At 46.8% G+C, this 19,456-nt stretch overlaps 1 protein-coding gene across 1 annotated transcript; it reads left to right on the plus strand.

The window, feature by feature from the left end:
• The first annotated feature begins 2,066 nt into the window (after nt 1-2,066).
• Nucleotides 2,067-18,915, plus strand: FAM47E (family with sequence similarity 47 member E). Its single transcript, XM_073343175.1, has 6 exons — nt 2,067-2,171; nt 5,058-5,215; nt 6,796-6,949; nt 11,929-12,108; nt 14,312-14,464; nt 18,737-18,915. Exons 1-6 carry the CDS (start codon nt 2,067-2,069, stop codon nt 18,848-18,850), a joined length of 864 nt encoding a protein of 287 aa, XP_073199276.1. The 3' UTR covers nt 18,851-18,915.
• The last annotated feature ends 541 nt before the right edge of the window (nt 18,916-19,456 follow it).

Raw genomic sequence — 19,456 nt, forward strand, 5'->3', positions numbered from 1 at the left:
CAGTCCAAGAGGTGGCATCTCCAGATAAAGGTCAAGGCATATTGGTGCAGCTCTGTGGGGATGTTTTCAGGAGTGTTATTCCGGCACGTTTCATGAGTATGAAATGTACTCCAAATCATTAGTAAACTTGAATATATAAAATGAGTATAAGTTAAAAAAAAGTCAACATTTGTCTGATCCTGCAAACACTGATATTTTATACCATCTTTGTACAAGTATTTGCACTGGTATTTTATACCTTCTTTGCACAAGTATCAATGACTGCACAAGTCTGGAAGGTTAAACAGCTTCTAGGAAGCAAGTTTCACTTTAATATTTTTATTCTCATTTATTATCCACATACACTACAAATTAGCAGCTGGCATATAGGAAAGGAACTCACTGTAATACTACAGAATAGTAGATAAACCAACTATTCTTGAAAGAATTAAAGTTAACATGCATGTGAATAGATGCTAAGCTGTATTCTACATATGGAATAACAGTTCCCCTCTTGGCTGAGCTACAAGTTATGGAGGCATCAGTAGTAGCGAGGCCGTAGTTAAGGCTGAGTTATGGTTTGCATTTAGAACAGGGCTAAAATTGCTCTGTTTCATATCCTAATGACTGAATTTAACCTCCACGTTTCACACAATAACTTTTCAAGGGACAATGGAATTTTCTATGTATCTTTTTGGTGAAATCTTTACTAACTTATGCAGGGGAAACATTTAACAATTCTCTCTTGTGAAATTTGCTACACACACACACATTCTAACAACTGGGACATAGGTCACATTAGAAACTTTAAAATTAAACACAGAGCATTTCCATTGCTCATCACATCTAATTGAGTGATGCCAAGATTAGCCAACACAACCACGTACATCCACCAGCTACTTCCGTTTTCATTTGCTGCCTCCCTGACTCACCAACTGCCTCTGTACATAGTTCAGTGAGCCTGGGCAGTGGGTTGGGCAGCGTGGGATATGAGGGTTCAGCAGGAATGCAGAAAAAGCAGATGGATTTAGCAGGGATGGATGGAGACTGGGGGAAAGCGATGTTGTGTGTGCATGTGTGTGCAAGCGACTTGGGGGAGAGCGTGGAAGGTGGAGTGGTAGGGGGAAGATCTCATTGTCTCCGAACCAACTCATCAGCCCTTGAATCATTCCCTTGGTGCTGCCGCTTCAGCTCCCCAGTGTACCCGGCAGTGCTGTAGGAAGCTGACTGTCTCTGTACCAAGACATCGGTGCATCAAAGACTCTTCAGAGCAGTGCCACCCCAAATGCAGGCGCACCAAGATATGAAAAGCTTCACCAACTTAAACCAGTTTAATGTTGCTCGACTGCACATCCCCCCCACTGGAGACAACAAGCAAGGAAATAAACAGTGAAGCCGCTCAATACCCTAGCTACGCTCCATTCATCAGGTCCCATTCTCAACTTGATTTCCCTGTGGGGGTAGTTTCTACTCTTGAGAGGGCACCTGTGTAAGAACCCAGGCAGACAGAACCGCCTCAGCCCATGGCTCTTCACCCTCAACCTGAACAACCACAGTGTGGCCTTAACTCTCCCCGTGTTTCCTGGTTACGTGGCTGAGCTACTTCCGTGGTTACGTCAGGGCGGGTGTGGCATTCGGCAGTGACACTGTGTGTAGTGGGTGCCTAAGGGGGAGTGAGGATGCTGGCCCTGTGGGTGCAGTGTGTGAGGGGGAGTGAACAGGCCTGACTGAGCACCACCCATTGGAGGTGCTGTGCCCAGGTGGGAGGCAGGCCGTGAAGACACAAGAAGTGGCAGGCCCTGTGGCCACACTGCTCTTGGGGGAGGGCCAGGCCTGGCAGCCACAGTGTGGAGAGGAAGCCTGGCCAACAGTTGTGGTGCACTGGATAGACGTGATGGGGGTGGGTAAGAGAGAGAGAGTGTGGGGGGCAGATACACTAGGAGAGGGGTCAATCAAAGCCTATGTAACGGTTACTCTGCTCAACAGCCTCTCCCGCTCTTGCATGAACACCATGGCCACCATCTCCTAGCAACCAGTGTTCTCAGTCTGGGTGGTTGGAGCCGGTGCTTGGAACAAAGACAGCCCTAATGTTCTGCCTTGTGGCGGGGAGCAGGAGAGGAGCACCTTGTCCCTCCAACGGTCTGCAGCAGCAGCAGCTGCCTCCTACCTGCAGGAATGGGCTCAGCCCGGTGGTGAGTGGGGTTGGTGGGGAGGCTGTACGTCATTGGCTATTTGTGCCCATCCTTCTGGCAAATTCACATTGGGTGTGTAGCGTGCAGCCCACCTTCCAGAAGCTCACCCTCATGGCCCCAGGCAGACAGCAGAGTGCACCATCCTGATTTGAGTGCATAACAAACAACGGGGCTGACATGTCAAACCCTGGGCCGCGTGCTGTTAGCAACACTCATCTCATTCCCTCTTGCTTGGTAAAGGGTCTTGTCCACGTGGCATGCCGTGTTTTCAGCACAGGACTGAAATAATCCTCTGCCTACTCTTACGTCATTACAGAGGGGCCATGGTAGGATCATGCATGGAATATGCAAGACTGTCCTCAACTAGGCATGAGCCTTGCATGAGTCTTGCACTTTTGTTGGAATGGGCTTATTCAATACGTAAATCTGCTTTTAAATTTATAAATAGGGAAGAGTTTTTCTCTTTTCTTTAAAATATTTTGTGACCACTTAAGAAGGCAGGGGTTGAGCACATCTAACCAGCTATTAACATACATGAAGTGCATGAGTTTCAGTCACTATGTATGTAATGAGTGACTTTTGTGGTAGGAAACGTACCAGACTGAGAGACCTATAGGATTGGCTTGCTCTTTGGATCCATCTATCAGCCATAATAACCCAGGCAGTGGCAGTGGAAGTCTCCTTGGTTGTTCAGTGTTTGGCCTCTCTGATGAAAATGCCCATACGGATGCCAAATTAATGTCCATTGAGATGTGGACACTTGGGTCGAAACCAGTAACTCAAATCCCACAGGCCACTCAAAATATGGGGAGGACATGAGATCACTGCATTCTTTGGCCTGGTTTTTTTTTTTAATCAATGCTAAAACAATTACACATGTGCTTGTTGTTTAATGATACAACATGAACCAAATTCACAGCTGGCCTAAGTGGCTGTGGCTCCAGGGACTTTAGTGGAATCACACCCGTTCATACCCACGGTGACTTTGGTTCAAAGTCTTCATTTTTTTGAAATCAGAGGTTTTAATGAATGAATATTTGGGCTTGATTTTCGGAGCTGTTGAACAGCTGCAGCTCTCCTGGTCTTCAGCTGGCGTCCTGGCTGCCCATCGTCTCTGAAAATCAGGCCAACTTTATTGACAATGCCAGGTCTGCATTTTAGGACAGACCATTTGAACACAAGCACCTGGCTCTGATCTGGGATTATAAAGAGACTGCACCACCCCGTGTATTTTGCAGAGTTTCAGTCTGGCAAGGGAATGGAATGGAAGGGTGAGTTCATATTTGAGCTGGACAGGTGGTGGCAGAGATATTACTGTGCTTTGTTAAAACTCATCCCCCTGACTTTAAGCACTGACCAGCAGCATTTGGTCTCAGGTACAAGGAGAAATTGCCTTCTAAGAGCTTTCGAGAGCACAGCAACAAAGCGAGGTTCTCAGATTCTCTTAACAGCCAGCGCTGGAGATTCTTGAAAAGTGGCCTGGATGATTTCAGAAGTGGTGTCCCTGCTCCATCTGACAACATCATCATTCGTGGCACAAAGGGGCTTTTACCTATTGTTCTACCTAATAATGCATCTGATGCTTCCTGCCGGGCCCAGCAGAAGGTGGGGAAAACGTTTACAAGACAGTCCAGGCTCAGTCCTTTGCAGAAAGCCAGGCAGGATCACATTGCACAGACAGAACACTGCCTAAACCAACACCCCCTTGCACTCTACCCTCATCTGGAAGAAAGCATCCCTCCAGAGGTAAAGACCCCAGGGTTGCTGCTGTTCTTCCTCAAGACTGCGCATCCTTTTAGCATGTTTTAAATATAAAAGTAATCCAAAACCCAGCTTTTCTCACTGGGTGTTTTAAAACCATATTATTTCCTACAGATTGAACGTCTACTAAATCTGACTTGTCATGGGAAGGTGACTCTAAAGACAGGCAGAGATTTGAACTGATAGCAGTCACTGGCAGGCTTCTGAGACACCCTGCTAATATTCTGAGATTTGTCACACTATTTGTGTTCAGTCAGTGAGCCTGCTCCCACTCACCCATCAACATGGGCCACTATACAAAAATGGGCTCATTTAATAATCATTTAATTCCATATCTGGTAGATTATACAGCGATCAGTTGGTTTACGTCGCTGTATCACGGAGCACACCTCCAGATATAACTGGCAGTTCCAGGGCAATGAATGGATTATCTCTCTATTGTATTAAAATTGAAAGATACCCTGGAGTCTTGGCCAAAGTGTGGGTCCTGATGTGATCTGGACCCTGGCCTGACTCTAGAATAATTATTTCTCCCCCAGAATACTTCCTCTGCTGTGGGGTCCCTCCCAACCTCTCTTCTGTTGGGAAACAACAGGGCCTAGTCAGTGCACACCTTCGCTTATGATTTGGGGCAGGTGGGTTGACACTGAAGGACTCCGTGCAAGCAAGCTGGGGGCAGGGAGTAAAAGTGGGTGGGAAGCATTAGGCTTTCCACTCTCAGGTGGAATAGGGGAAGGTTATGATGGTCTTTTGGAGAGAGAGGGGCCAGCAGCAGGGAGATGGCAGGCCTTGTACTGGGGGCCACAGCGAACTCAGGGTGAATATATTATTCCTCAGTGGTACAGTGCAGAATGCTGAGGAGGATCACACTGCTCAAAGGTTAAGAAGCAGTAAGACAATGAAGGTGATTGTATTCATTGTGCCATGAGAGCCCTTTGAATTTGAGGATAGATAAGGAGTCTTGGCTCCGGTTCGGTTCGTGGTGAGATCAGGTCACAGAATGGTTCATCACATGCTGATGGGGGAGCTAAGGTAGGGTGCATGATCTGTAATGGGGTCTCCTATGCAGTCTCCATGGGTGTGAGTTGTTTTTGGACATGTGCTCTGTTCTTGTTTGGCTCTCAGCTTTTCGAAGAGGTTGTGGCCATCCTGGACCCGGAGTTGTGCTTGCATAGTAAAGCTGGATACAAGGATCGTGACCAGGCAAGCCATACCCCTCAGCAAGAGCTGTTTCAGCTGGAGGATGGGAAAAGTAAAGAAATAAGCCCCAGGCCATCAGCACTGTGAGTACTGGACAGGACAGAGCGAGCAGCACCCAGGGCTGCCTGAATCCACCTTCTGCTGCTGGGCCTGGGTTCAGTTCAGTCTCTCTCCTCTGAAATGAAATGTATTGAAAGAGAGGAGCTGAATGTTTCTGCGGGTGGATGTTTTCCATATCCCACCCCAGTTCAGCTTTTAGTACCGTTATACAAGGCACTGGTGAGACCTCACCTGGAATACTGTGTGCAGTTCTGGTCTCCCATGTTTAAGAAGGATGAATTCAAACTGGAACAGGTACAGAGAAGGGCTACTAGGATGATCTGAGGAATGGAAAACTTGTCTTATGAAAGGAGACTCAAGGGGCTTGGCTTGTTTAGCCTAACTAAAAGAAGGTTGAGGGGAGATATGATTGCTCTCTATAAATATATCAGAGGGATAAATACCAGAGAGGGAGAGGAATTATTTAAGCTCAGTACCAATGTGGACACAAGAACAAATGGATATAAACTGGCCACCAGGAAATTTAGACTAGAAATTAGACGAAGGTTTCTAACCATCAGAGGAGTGAAGTTCTGGAACATCCTTCCAAGGGAAGCAGTGGGGGCAAAAGATCTATCTGGCTTTAAGATTAAACTCGATAAGTTTATGGAGGAGATGGTATGATGGGATAACATGGTTTTGGTAATTAAATATTCATGGTAAATAGGCCCAATGGCCTGTGATGGGATATTAGATGGGGTGGGATCTGAGTTACCCAGGAAAGAATTTTCTGTAGTATCTGGCTGATGAATCTTGCCCATATGCTCAGGGTTTAGCTGATCGCCATATTTGGGGTCGGGAAGGAATTTTCCTCCAGGGCAGATTGGAAGAGGCCTGGAGGTTTTTCACCTTCCTCTGTAGCATGGAGCACGGGTCACTTGCTGGAGGATTCTCTGCTCCTTGGAGTCTTTAAACCACGGATTTGAGGACTTCAGCAGCACAGACATTAAGTGAGAGGTTTTTTGCAGAAGTGGTGGGTGAAATTCTGTGGCCTGCGTTGTGCAGGAGGTCAGACTAGATGATCATAATGGTCCCTTCTGACCTAAATATCTATGAATCTAGAAGGCCTTGGGGACACCCTTTCTAGTAACTGGGCTCTGGCTAAACGGGAGAGCCAGCTCAGTCGATATTGAAGTCTTCTGTCTGGTTCCTCTGATTAGACACACCCAGGAGGCTTCCCAGGGCTGGCTGGCTTAGATGGGCTTCAGCACATAAGCCTTTATGGGCCTGATCCAAAGCCATTGACGCCCATGGAAAGATTCCCGTAGACTCCAGTGGGCTTTGTCTCAGAACCTAGCCGCTGGTCTCCCTGCAGACCGTAAAGATCTGCACATAAATCTCTGTGTGCTGTAGGCCTGGTGAGGACAGCCAGCTCTATAACAAGGGGACTCTGCAGAAGAAGCAGCAGCAAGGAAAGTATGAAGGAAGTATGAATTGCAAGCTGGAAGCAGCAGGCACAGAGATAATTATTCAAACCCTACTGATCTGAAACCGCAGGAACGCATTTGTGCTGATGAGAGGCACTTACAGACTGCTCATGACTGTATCATATCCATCTCTTCAGCCTCAAGCAGTCTAAAAGCAAGAGTCCATACACATTGTTTTCCAAGAAAGAGGTAGCAGCAAGGGAAAAGGCAGCCAGACGGAGCTATATTCCTCCCCTGGATGAGAATGTAAAGCGAGTGACTAAGGAGTTTTGTGACTGGGTTGCTTCTTGGGTAAGTTGAAAACCAAAACCCTCCTATCTCAGCAGTCCAGTAATGACTTGGGCCAATGTTTTCCGACTTGGGTACCCGAAGGGCATCTACATCCTAAGTGCGTCCCTCAGCTAACATGCCCTGAGCACTACCGCTTCCACAGACGGCAATGGGAGATAGGGATGCTCAGCACCTCTTGAAAGATATAGGCCACTTATGCCCAATGTCTATTGACATTCACTGGGAGTTTGGAGCCTCCCTCCCTTCGTCACTTTTGAAAATCCCAGCCTAAATATGGCTGTAGGTGCCTAACCTGAGGCACCCAAGTCTGACAATGTTAACCCTTACAATTCTGCTTGTACAGAAGTTTAATTACAGTAGCCCAAATGCAAAGCAAACCGCAAATCAGTTCATTCTGTAAACTTGCCAAGTCCATCGGCTTACTCAAGCATTTGCCTGAGAGAGGTGTGGAGGGGGAGTTATTGGTTAGATTTAACTGCTTCATTTTGGAGTCAGAGCCAATTTTTTTGATTGACAGTGACTCAGCAATTCAGGCATTGATTTTAGTGAACACAGAATGATGGACGCAGTTTAAAAATGTGCAAATAAGTAGTGGCACATTCCCTTTCTCTAGGAGCCAAATTCTAACTTGAGTGATACTGCAGCACCACAAATGTCAGTGGGATTAGGTGGGCTAAAGACAGGGCAGAGTTTGGGGAGTGCATCGGACATGTATTATACATGCCATGCCTGGGATTTTAAATAGCATTCTGCATTGGCCTAACTCGGCTTCCACTGAAGTCAATGGTAAAGATTCCATTGACTGCCACGGGAACAGAGTTAGGACAATGGTGAGTGCTTTTGAAAATCCCATCCCAAGTGCTTTCAGTCCTGGGGGTACTTGGTTATGCTTTCACTGAAGTCAGAGGACAAAGTCCCATGGACTTCAATGGGAGCAAGAGCAGGCCCCTGGATCCTGAATATTTACATAGCAGTGCTCAGACATACTCCTATAGTGTGCCACTTAGTACAGAGAGGTCTTGGATAACCAGGGATTTCACAGCATCTTCTCACTGTGGCTATCTATATCTGTGGATCTAAGTCAGACTGTAGTCTCCAGACCAGACCAGTGCCTGCTTTATCTCAAGAGTCCATCTTCTGTCAAAGACCAAACTCTCTCCTTTGAGTCTGACATATGTCATGGGAATTGAAGGCTTTAAGTAGAGTCATTTGCTAGCCTAGTTTATGTTATCGTTTGCTCAGTCATTCAAATAGCTCAATAGAAATACATTTGTTTTGCAGAAAACAATGTCAGTGGTGTTTCTCTGGATTCACGCTCGTAGCTTTAATATGTACAAATAGTAAAATACCAGCTTCAATCCTTGACTGCACTGAGCGAGACAAAGGTGGCTCAAAGCTCTCCTGATCCTGGGGCTGGCGGCCTCTGGCTCAAAAATAGAGCAGGCTAAGAGTTGTTCGAATATGGGCCAGTTTGAAATGGCTCCTGAGAAGCCATTTTGCTGGGGAGGATTGGCGGGAGCACAGCATGTTACAGTCCTGCCCCTCCTACCCTTGACACAACCCTCTACACCAGGCAGGAGGCTGGGAATTCCCCGGTGCCAGGTAAAGGTATCTGTCTGTTTTATGTTGGCCGAGGGACGGAAGATCTGACCCACTGTATCAACAAATCCTTAGAAAATCATGTATGTCAATAGCCTTGTGAAGGGTCTCAGCACAGAGACCGCAAAGGGAAATACGGTTACCTTATGAGGCCCACTGGACCTACTGTAAGATAACAAACAATCTGGTGGGGTGTGTCTTCCCTTCAATTCCAAATGCTGAGTATGTTTAAAGGCCCTCATGGTGAGTCTGAAAAAGGAATTCCCTAGAAATGAGACTGTAAGGACTGAATTCCCACTGCATTGCAGCAGCCATTAGCTAAAAATACCTTTGCTTTTCTGCAATGGAGCTCATGTCTACCTGTTTATATAATGAGGCTCTGTTTGCAAAATAACCCTCGACTCCTATCACCGGAGGTTAGCAAAGCTTGAGAAGGGGACAAAAGGCCACTGTGTTGGCACCTGCTGCACTGGAAACACAGCAAAATCTCTATGTGAGCAGTGCTGGAGGAAGACACGGCCACTGGAGACAGACGGACCCTTTGTTTTCGGGCTGCTAAGTGGTGGATTACAAACAAGGGAGGGTAAAATACAAGGTTGCAAGGAGTGGGCCCTGTTCCCCAGTCCTGCCTCATGGAAAGCACTGAGCTACTGAGTGCCCACAGATCCTGTTATTATTATTTACTTGTATTATTGTAGCGCTAAGGAGCTCCAGTCATGGACTAGGCCAAACACAGATTTCACTGGGAGCTGTGAGTGCTCAATGCCTCTGAAAATCAGGTCATGGGTGTTTTGTCGTTGACTTCAAAGGGAGCAGGAGCAGGCCCAAAGCCTGGAGCAGAACATGCCCCTGAAATGTGTGCATGAAGGGCTGTCCGTACCCAGATTCATCCTGCTCTGCTTGAAAGGGGGGCAGAGGAGTGGAATAAGCCATCTCTTCAGCACTGTCCCCACCCTCCTTATGGGATCCTCAAAGGGCTCCCCATGGGGTTATGAGTGGGTCCTCATGGGGACACATTTGGGAGTTTGAGCTGGGGGTGGGGCTAGGGAAGCTGGTTTGTGATTACAGCAGTGCAGATTACTAGGAAGAGGTAATGCAGCTCCATCTTGTATTACTGTTAATAGAGAGCCCCTCTTTGCTGGAGGACCCCTTTAAGGAGGATCATTGGGGCAGCTGTGTCCAGGGGAGGTCTTGGGAGTATAGACCCATTTGGGGCTCCAGGAACCCCTGAGATCTCGAGTCAGCCCTGGCCTCCTGTGGATCTTGGGATCTGCTGAGTGCTGGGTGCAGATCCATCCCTGTGTCCTGTGGAGCCCAGCCCAGTCATGGAATCATCAGTCTTACTAGGTGCCCCATTAGTGCCACATCTGAACAGGAATTAGGATTTCCTCATGATGCCCCTGTGATTTTGGGAGCCTCCCCAAGGGGATCATAGCCAAGTTTTCCCTCCCTGAGGCCTATGTGCGCAGGTCTTTCCATGGAATGGGAAGCTCTGCCCCCCCCAAGCACCTGCATTTCCCAGTGATTTCAACTCAGCACTTCCCAGGATTTAGCCCAGCATGGAAACCAGATGTTCCAGTAGCTGTTCAGAAGGACAGATGTCCAGGATCCCTGTAACTGTGCAGCTGCTTATCCCAGCAACGGTATCTTCAGTTATCCATATTGGCTCTTTGCTCCAGCTCCTCTAAGAAGCAGCGTAAGAGTGTGATAAAGCGATGCAGTCACTTTCCTAGAACACTGAGCTATTGTTTCTTGTGACAGAGACTCTCACATGATCTGATGTTTTCTGTGTTCATTGTGGCCAAGTGCTATTGCTTTAAAATTGGGACTGAAATGGACAGGATAGCATTAGGGAGCAGGATTGGGAAATGCTATATGAGAAATGTGGGCTGCATTGCCATTCTACCTCTGTCCTCACCCCTGACATTGGAGTGTGCCAAGGAGTGCTCAGAGGCTAGCCATTCTCTGCCTTCCCCACTGTGCCCGGTCCCCGGACTTTAAGAGAACGCCACGGTAGGTGCTAGACCTGTCAATCTCAGGGGACTATATGCCTAGCACCGCCCTCGTATCCCCCTCAGAGCACAAATGGCCTTCAGTGACCTGTTTAAAAATAAAAACCAGACCAGGAGTTACAGAATCTCTGACCCCTGTGCTGCACTGTGTCATGCGCTCATGTCTTGTTTTACTTTATAGCTAATCTGACTGGGCGGGAAAAGACTTTATGCTTTTTCTGATCAGAGCAGCACATGGTAAAGGGACCTTTGAAATGGTTCTTCTTAGTTCCTCTTTGCTTCCCTGGTGTAGGAATTCAAGAAGTATGTCAAAGAGGGGCATGGTGACTTAGCATCAGCAAGAAGTTGTGTACCAAGGTGTGTGGTGCAAGACTTGGTTTCAGTCTCTGTAAGCCCCTGCTCTTCTAGTCTAATGTGGATCTGTCTCCAGGAAACAGCATTAGTTCTTGGGGGGAAAAATCACTTTCTGCCTGTTTGCTGGCTGTTTAGGAATCTAGGCTGTGATTTTCACAAGCACGTAAGGGAGTTTGGCACCCAGATCCCACGGAATGGCAGTGGGAGTTGGGCACCTCTAAGGAGACCTGGTTCTTAGTCACCTGCTCCCTCATCAAATGACCCGCCTGCTCTGAAATAAACCAGTCATAGGTGAGGCTGACCCCAGACTCCCTTTAAGTCAGTGGTTTTCAGCACGTAGACATACCCCTGGGGGTACTTGAAGGTCTTCCAGGGGGTACATCAGCTCATCTAGCTATTTGCCTAGCTTTACAACAGGCTCCATAAAAAGCACTAGCGATGTCAGTACAAACTAAAATTTCATACAGACAATGACTTGCTTATACTGCTCTGTATACCATACACTGAAATGTAAGTACAAGATTCATATTCGAATTGATTTACTTTATAATTGTATGAAATGAGAAAGTCAGCCATTTTTCAGTGACAGTGTGCTGTGACACTTTTGCATTTTGATGTCTGATTTTGTAAGCAAGTCGTTTTTAGATAAAGTGAAGCTTGGGGGTACCCAAGACACATCAGCCTCCTGAAAGGGGCACAGAGGTCTGGAAAGGTTGAGGGCCACTGCCTTAAAGGGCCAGCTCACAACATGTAACAGGATTCAACCCTACTGAGCAGGGCAGATAGGAGATTTGTAATGATCTGTATAAATAAATAACAGCGGTTGGTAACCACTGTCCTGGGCTAGGCTGGAACTGGTGCTGGGAAATGGTGCCTATCCCCAATCTGGTGAACATCTAGCTCTCTACCAGTATGTTGTAAATATTCCCCCCACCCCACAAGTGTGGTGTGTTTGACAATGTCAGAAACTGCCTCCTGCTACCTCCTAACGGTGCACTTGGCTTATTATTGCAGGGAGGAGAAAATTATAACATCAGTGAAGATACCATCATGAGGCTGTTTGATACCGGTTATGAAACCAAGCCCACACCGACTATGCCTGTCAAAGTTGTGGAGATAAACAATGTGCCACCAGAGCTGAGAAAGCGTCTGGGGGTTTCATCCTCCCTGAAAGCTGTAAAGAGTCTTCCTAAGGTAAGCAGGCCAGGGAAAACGAAACAAGCTGCACCTGCAGCTCCTATTAACTTCCATGGGAGTTCAAGATGCTCAGCAGCTCTCAGGATCTGGCCCTATATTTTGTACTGTGTTACGTTATCTTAGTCTTAGCGGTTTATACTGCCACCCATTACCATAGTATCTGAGCGCCTTCCACATAAAATCAATGGCAAAGTCCATAATTCTATACTCTGTCTATTATCAGCAATAAAATCTGTGTAACAATATATTACTTCTAGTATGTATTAGCTAGTATTTCGTTCCACTTCTCTGCTATATGCTATCACAGTTGGGACTGCATTCTACTGCATGCAAAACTACCATTGTCCTCAGTGGAACAAAACTGGGTTTGGGACCACTCTCATTATGTCTCTAAAACAAGTGGCAAGAGATGACCCATAAAATGATATTTGCTGTTGTGCCTAGGAAGAGAAATATCTGAGTCAGCAGAAACTGCAGGGCACATAGATTAGATTTGATCGCTCTTATTTTGAGCTGTTTCTACTGGGCTTCAACAGGGAATTATCACTGTCATAATAAATTACTTTTATCTTGCAGTGTCTCATATTCCTCCTTTCAAGCCTCCTAGGTCCCCAGTCATTGAAAGGAAGCCCACTAGCCCTGTGGAAGGGCATGGCTTGTGCTTTACTTACCCCTTCATCAGAGTCACCTTGAGAAACAACTCAGCTCTCCAGCGGTTGCCTCCCAGCTTTTAAGGGCAGAAAACGTAAAGAATATATAGCCCCCAGGAGATAATTCCGAGAGCTTGTGCTGATCACAGCGCTCTGACACTAGTGCCAGATTTGCAAGTTTTGTTTCCATGTGTTCCTCTCCTTTGCATTGGGTCATCATTAGAAATTCTCTCCTTGGACCAGAATTGGGATCAGAGGGAAGGGAGACTACTGATCCTCAAAAGCCCATTTTGCAAAAACCAAAGGAAATATTCTCTCCACTTTTCAGAGTAACAGCCGTGTTAGTCTGTATTCGCAAAAAGAAAGGAGGACTTGTGGCACCTTAGAGACTAACCAATTTATTTGAGCATGAGCTTTCGTGAGCTACAGCTCACTTCACCGGGTGGGGAGCTTTTTATTCAGAATAATGCTCTTGAATTGCCACCTGCTGGCCATTCTGTAATATTGCATACAACGAAGGATGACATCTGTACTCACATTCATAATCCTTGAAAACAGTCTGATTTTTAAAGTAGTACAATAAGGAAATATGTTAATTCTGCAAGGTGATGCTTTGTCAGCCTACTAGAGCGTGTATAAGGGAGCGTGTATAAGGGAGCGTGTATAAGGGTGTCCCCATCCTGCCCTTGCTATGTCATTAAATGGGCAGCAGGTCCTGGTATGAAACGGTTGCAAACCACAGCTTTAATCAGTGGTCAGACAACCTCAGGGCGCAGACAATGTTAATTCCCAATGGCTCTATCAGGATCTGAGTGCAAGTTTTTTGCACAGGCTGACTAGTGTTTGAGATAAAGAGTTTTGCTGTTAGGCGTTGGGGTATTTCGTGTTACTCCATTTTTGGCTGCACCTTTAGGCAGCCCTTCTGCTCAGTGTAGATGAGTACAGGAGAGTGAATGGAAGAGGATAACTTTCTTCCTTGCTAATTCATTTCAGCTGAAGCCTCTCCCACAGCTCTGTGCTCTTCTTCCTTTCCACTCTATTCCCCCACCTAGATTTTGCCCCTCTGTTTCACTTTCTATTTTATTAGTGAGGAGTATTTCCAAGGGGAACTAACAGCTTCTAGTTAAACCCAAATTCCTGTCTATTTCCTTGTCTATGAGAAAGCACAACTCACTAGTATAGAGATGTAAGTAGGAGAATGTGGAGACAATGATTTCTACTAGCTGAAGTCTAATGAACAGTAGAAGAATCAATGGTGATGAAAATTAGTCCTTTTTATTATACTGCTATTGCTAGGGGTAGCTAGTGAAACACCTCACACTTATGTAGCATTAATAGGACTTACACCTGCTATAGGCACCAGAAAGAGACACAACTGACTCCATCTTGCACTCACCGCTATGGTATCTAAGCATCCGATCACATCCATTGACCAGGGCGGACATTCCCTCTAGTAGAGGGCAGTAGTTCGCATACACATTGTGGGAGGTGAGTCAGACCTACCAACATGATTAGAGGATGTTCCTAATTATTATGAATTTATTGTGCAGGGTCTCTACCAGCCCAAATGGGAGAAGATCAGGTATGGAGCCTGGTACCTGGACCCAAAAATGTGGATAAAACAAAAAGTAAATGAGCCTTTAGAGGATCCAAAAGAAGCAGCTGATACCATTCAGAATTTAAGGAAGCGGTTTAGTGAAAAGGTACTGTAAGCATCTCTGGGATCTTTGTGGTGAAATTCTCATTGTAGTTCAAGGCCACAGAGCATACGTTGTTGCTGGAACATGCCTGCACACCATCTGCTATCTGACTCAGTTACAGTGGGAGGGGAATGGTTCATATTACCCACCCTACTGACTTTAATTATTATTACTGATTATTTGTATTCTGTGACAGTTGGAGACCCCAGTCGTGGATCACGGCCTCACGGCTCGGCACCTTAGAAGCGCAACAAAAAGACAATTGTACGAACGTCCTAACTCCCATGACCTTTTACAGCTCATCCCAGGTGGTGGCACAACAGCGCCTTGTCTAGGGGCTGAGTTCAAAAGAAGACCTAAAAGCCAGTCACAATATTTACTTCAAAGGGTTTGAGTTTCATGTCCATTTAACGCTGATGAAAAATAGTTTTCTCTCTGCTTCCATGCATCTCAAGACCAGATTAACCGCCTTTCAAATTTGGCAGTAAAAATTCACTCCCAGTCTGAGACTAAGCATGCACAATTCCAGCTCAGAAGGAATTATTGTTGGTCATGGTCTCGACCCCTGTAAACAAAGGATCGGGTTCATCACTGTTGTAAGAAGGCCCAAGTCTGTGGCCTTGTTGACACTAGAGAATTGTATAGTTGCAGGATCTGGCTGTAAGACTTATCCACCTGTAGTCTTAACTATCCCAGGAAGACCATACATGTTAACCTGCTGTCTGGTCAAATTCCATCTACCAGCTCTAACCCAGCAGTCTGAAAAGGTTTAAGTATCTGGCAGGGGCAGGAGAGCTTGTGGGGGGAAAGCCCAAGGAACAACAGAGTTCAGAAGAAAGCTTTGTCTTTTTGTTATTATTTCAGTTAACAATAAATGTAGGAGTAATTTTGGGCCGTGTCTCATGTGTGTATGTTGTGATAAGAGCTGGGTGGGAATTCCAGCTGGTTACAACAGCTTTACAAAATAATCCCTAGTAATTAGTGACTTGCTACAACACTCACTGAAAAATGACATACTGTCTCATCGCAGTTCAGTGCTTATGAAACACCTGGATTGCCATAAAAATAGCAAACCAGAAATTATCTCTTGAATGAACTACAATGCATGAGATTAATTAGATATGGAATTTACCATATTTGTGAGACTTTCACAGAAATAACTTTCCTTGTCCCTTTCTTGCTTTGTTCACTATTGTATGAATGAGGGCATGAAAAAAACAAATAAATCTGTGAGATTTATTCTTGAGTGTTCCCTTAATTTGGATTGGAAATTCTCCTAGGAGACAGAGGTCATGCAGCTCCATGGAACACACGCTTTTAAGGAATTCCTCGAAAGGAAGGGCTACAGGAAGCCTGAGGTAAGTCAGTGAGAGTGTAACAAGTCCGTGGATGTGATCAGTAGCAACGACAGACCAGGATGCCTCTGGCGCTATGCACTCTGGGAAAAGAGATGTGCTTAAGGCAGCTTGGTTTAAGCATCATTGTTTCTGGCACAGTGTAACTGACCAGGGTCGACAAGGATGGGCAGTCTTAGAACCCTGTGAGAACCATGTTATAAAACCATGCTGTACACAACCTAGCGAGGAGCCCATGGGCCAATCTGCACTACAGTCCTTGCCATGTCAGGGTACCATGCTACAGCTGTTACTGAACTGTGCTCTTAGCCCTGGGGCCAAATTCAGACCCCTTCCAAGGGATGGAAGTTCACCAAAGCCAAACACCAGCCCTGCTGGGCCTGAATTTGGCCTCAAAGCTGTAAAATAGCTTCGGGTAGGCCAGTTCTTGTTCAAAGCAACTCACACTGGTCAGGGAAACGAGGCTTGAACCCTGCTGGCAACGACGGCATTGAAACATGGTAGCAGCTAGCACAGTTTGGACAGGGCTGGTGAAGGTTGCACAAGCCACCTCAGCAGGACGTGCAGCAAGATATTGTTTCGTCATGGCCACGAAACTCAACCCAACAAGGAGCCCTCCTCTTAGGCCATTCATTCAGAGCTCAACACGGAAGGCCAGTCCTTAGAATGCCCCTTGGCTCATTGCATCTAATGCTGCACCCATCGCTTGCCAGGGTGATCACATGTCGTGCAGCCTATTCTAGGTCTTTTGACCTATTAAGAAGGAACTATTGTCTTTTCCACTTAACCCTTTGGCTGCAGCATCCTCCACAGTTTCCACACTGTGGCTGAAAGCAGAATCATTCCTAAATGCTGGATTTCCACTGGAGGTCATCGGTTCACAGGGATGGGCCTGGTACATGGGTGAGGCAGTACTGGAAGTGTTTTGCTCAGTAGAAACTGGTGACGTCAGGCAGTCAGTAGGCAAAGATGGCACATCCCCTTTACAGGTGTCTGGGACTCTCCAGGACACGTTGGGATTTTGGATGTCATCTGGTGCCAGGGACTCATTTTGACCATATTATACACATTTATATATGTTAGGTTAGGTCTGGTCCCTGGGCCAAACAGTGTGACAGGCTGGGACTGAATGTCTCCAAATCAGTCACCTTCAAAGAAAAATGGAGAGATGGAGACAAAAAGAAGTGCGTGACAGACCAGACAGGAAGAAGCAAAGCTAGAAAAGTTGCAGGTGGAGATGGAAAGAAGGCTGCAGAACAGAGATGGTCCCTCCCCTATATCTGTCAATAAAAACCCTTCTTATCACCTACACCAATAAATGATATTCACAGCGTCCTGGATTCAGATGGTTTGGCTTGCACATTTTTGCCCCCACCGCAATTCTGGGCAGTGTTCCTCTGGTCTCCCCTCTCTGTGTTGTGTTCCTCTTCTTGGCCTTACCATCTGTTCACTCATCCTCTTTCTGCTCACCTTCCCATTCTGAGTCAGCTCCTTTCTTCCCGGGTCTCGTCTCCCCAAGCCTAGGCTCTCTGCTTCCGGATGAGTTTCTCTTCACCCTCAGTCTGAAGTCAGTCTCCCTATTCCCCCTTCATCCTCTAAACCCAAGGCAGAGTTTCCCTTCCACCCCTTCCTGCACCACAGTAGGTTCCATTAGCTACCTCATGCAGAAAATCCACGTCTTCATGCCCCCTCATCCCAATCAGCCCCAGAGTCCCTCCCTACACCCAATCAGCTAGAACTGGGTGTTGTGCTTCTTGTTTCCGATGGACTGGGGAAGTGAAGACCCAGGAGGCTTTGTGGTGCTGGCAGACGGGAAGAGGGAGATGCGAGCAGCTAGGTGTGGGGATGGGAAGACAGCACAAAGTGACAGGAGAAGGTGGGCTGAAGTTAGGGCAGTAAGGTGGCAGGTGGGGTTCTCATTAGACTCAGCAGATCAGGCATGGCTGCACTGCCACACTGCTTTGTGGGTTCGGCAGGAGGAGAGCCAGATTATGTTGACTAAGCCACCAAGAGCAAGGCCGGAGAAAGGGAAAAGCAAGAGGAGAAAGGGGACCACAAACACCAGAGAAAACAGCATGATTCCTGAGAAATCAGACTGTGACCTGGTGGTGGGTCCTTTTCTCCTTAATTCTTGTGCTCTTTCACCTCTCCCTTTGCTCTCAGTGGTTGTGTCTCATTGAACCAAAACAGGGCAAACAACATGGTGTCCTTTGCCTGCCCTGGACCAGCAGCCATTGGCTTTGTTCCATCTGCCAGGTAAGTAAGGCAGCATTTCAGCAGTTAAGCCATGCTGTCTCCTCCTCCCACAGCTCCTACCCCTCCCCAAAGATGCAATGACCTCAGAGGAAACTCTGTGTGTGTGTGTGTGTGTTTTGCTAGGACACTGTCATTGACAGAGAGATCTGAGGCACTGACCCCCTGTAAAAAGCAGCAGGAAGTAAGGCTGGATCTGGGCCAAAGGCTATTGGAGCTGCATATTCTCAGCCCAGTGCCCAATGGTCCACATCACAGAAGCCACCCCCACAGCTGCACTAATTGGCTTCCCCATTCAGGGGATCTCAGTGGAGAGAGCAAAGAGTGGATGAGCTATGGGAACTGAGCTGTGCTCTCACCTATCAAGATGCTCTGGCTCGGTCAGGATGGGGTTGGTGCATGACTGCATAGGAAGCTTCCATCACCATTGCCAATGTGTTACCTATGGAGACAAAGAAGTTTGCTAGCCCCAGAGACTGCATTCATGCACCTTCCAACAGTTCTGTGTCTCATGCCATTAAAAAAAAAGTTCTGTATTAAAGCACTAAGCTTTAAGCTTTAAGGTATCTTGATCCTCTGTGACTTGTTCTTTTGTATCTTATAGTCAGTAGCTGGCCATTTAAATGCGTTCCTAATAACTGTGCTTTATGGCTATGTTTTCTTTTAGTTTCTTCTGCAGATGCTGGCTGCGAAGGATGGCAAAGGAGCAAAAGAGGAGACGTGGAAGGGCCTTAAAGAGACACAAGAAGCCCAGGGCAGGTTTTCCCTCCACACTCGTTAATTAATGCAGAGCTCTGACTTTGTTAACTCACATTTGTTTCCACTAAATAAACCGTTCTGAAGGCTCCCGTGATGGTCATTTCTAAGCCGTGTTGATCTGGTTTCTTTTCCCCTTCCTTCCTCAGAAATTGCTCATCAAATAGATTTGAAACAGAAAACACTTGGGGTAGTGGGTCCGAGACGCAGGGTAGCTGGCCCAGCTGCACTGTCCCTACGAGCTGGCTCGGAGGCACTGTTACGTTCTAAAGATTTCAGCTCCTCTCTGCTGCGCGGCAATGACTAGGAGTGTTAACCAGCATGCCACGGTTATGTATAATGTGTATGAAAGGAGTGCCGCAAGGCTCCAGTCAAGACTGAGGGGTCCGATTGTGCTAGGGTAGGTGCTATACAAATGTGGAATAAGAGACATTCTCTGCCCCCAAGGAACTCACTGTCACCTCGACAAGGGAAGTATTATCCCTCTCTCACTGATGGGGGAACCTGACTCTGTGTATGGGCTGCTGACTTCATCATCCAACTGTGCTATGTTTGCTCTGACCTAGCCCCACTGAATACCCCAGGAGGGACACTAAGGCACCTTGGCTGGGACTCTGTGCTGTGTTTTCCA

This window comes from Lepidochelys kempii, chromosome 4 (genome assembly GCF_965140285.1).
Source record: "Lepidochelys kempii isolate rLepKem1 chromosome 4, rLepKem1.hap1, whole genome shotgun sequence".
NCBI lineage: Eukaryota > Metazoa > Chordata > Testudines > Cheloniidae > Lepidochelys > Lepidochelys kempii.

Excerpts from the sequence above, each read along its gene's own strand:
- FAM47E (XM_073343175.1), top strand. The coding sequence starts at position 2,067 with ATGTTCTGCCTTGTGGCGGGGAGCAGGAGAGGAGCACCTTGTCCCTCC. Across the intron at positions 5,216-6,795 it reads AGCCCCAGGCCATCAGCACT|CCTCAAGCAGTCTAAAAGCA; the intron begins GTGAGTACTGGA and ends CCATCTCTTCAG. Across the intron at positions 6,950-11,928 it reads GTGACTGGGTTGCTTCTTGG|GGAGGAGAAAATTATAACAT; the intron begins GTAAGTTGAAAA and ends TTATTATTGCAG.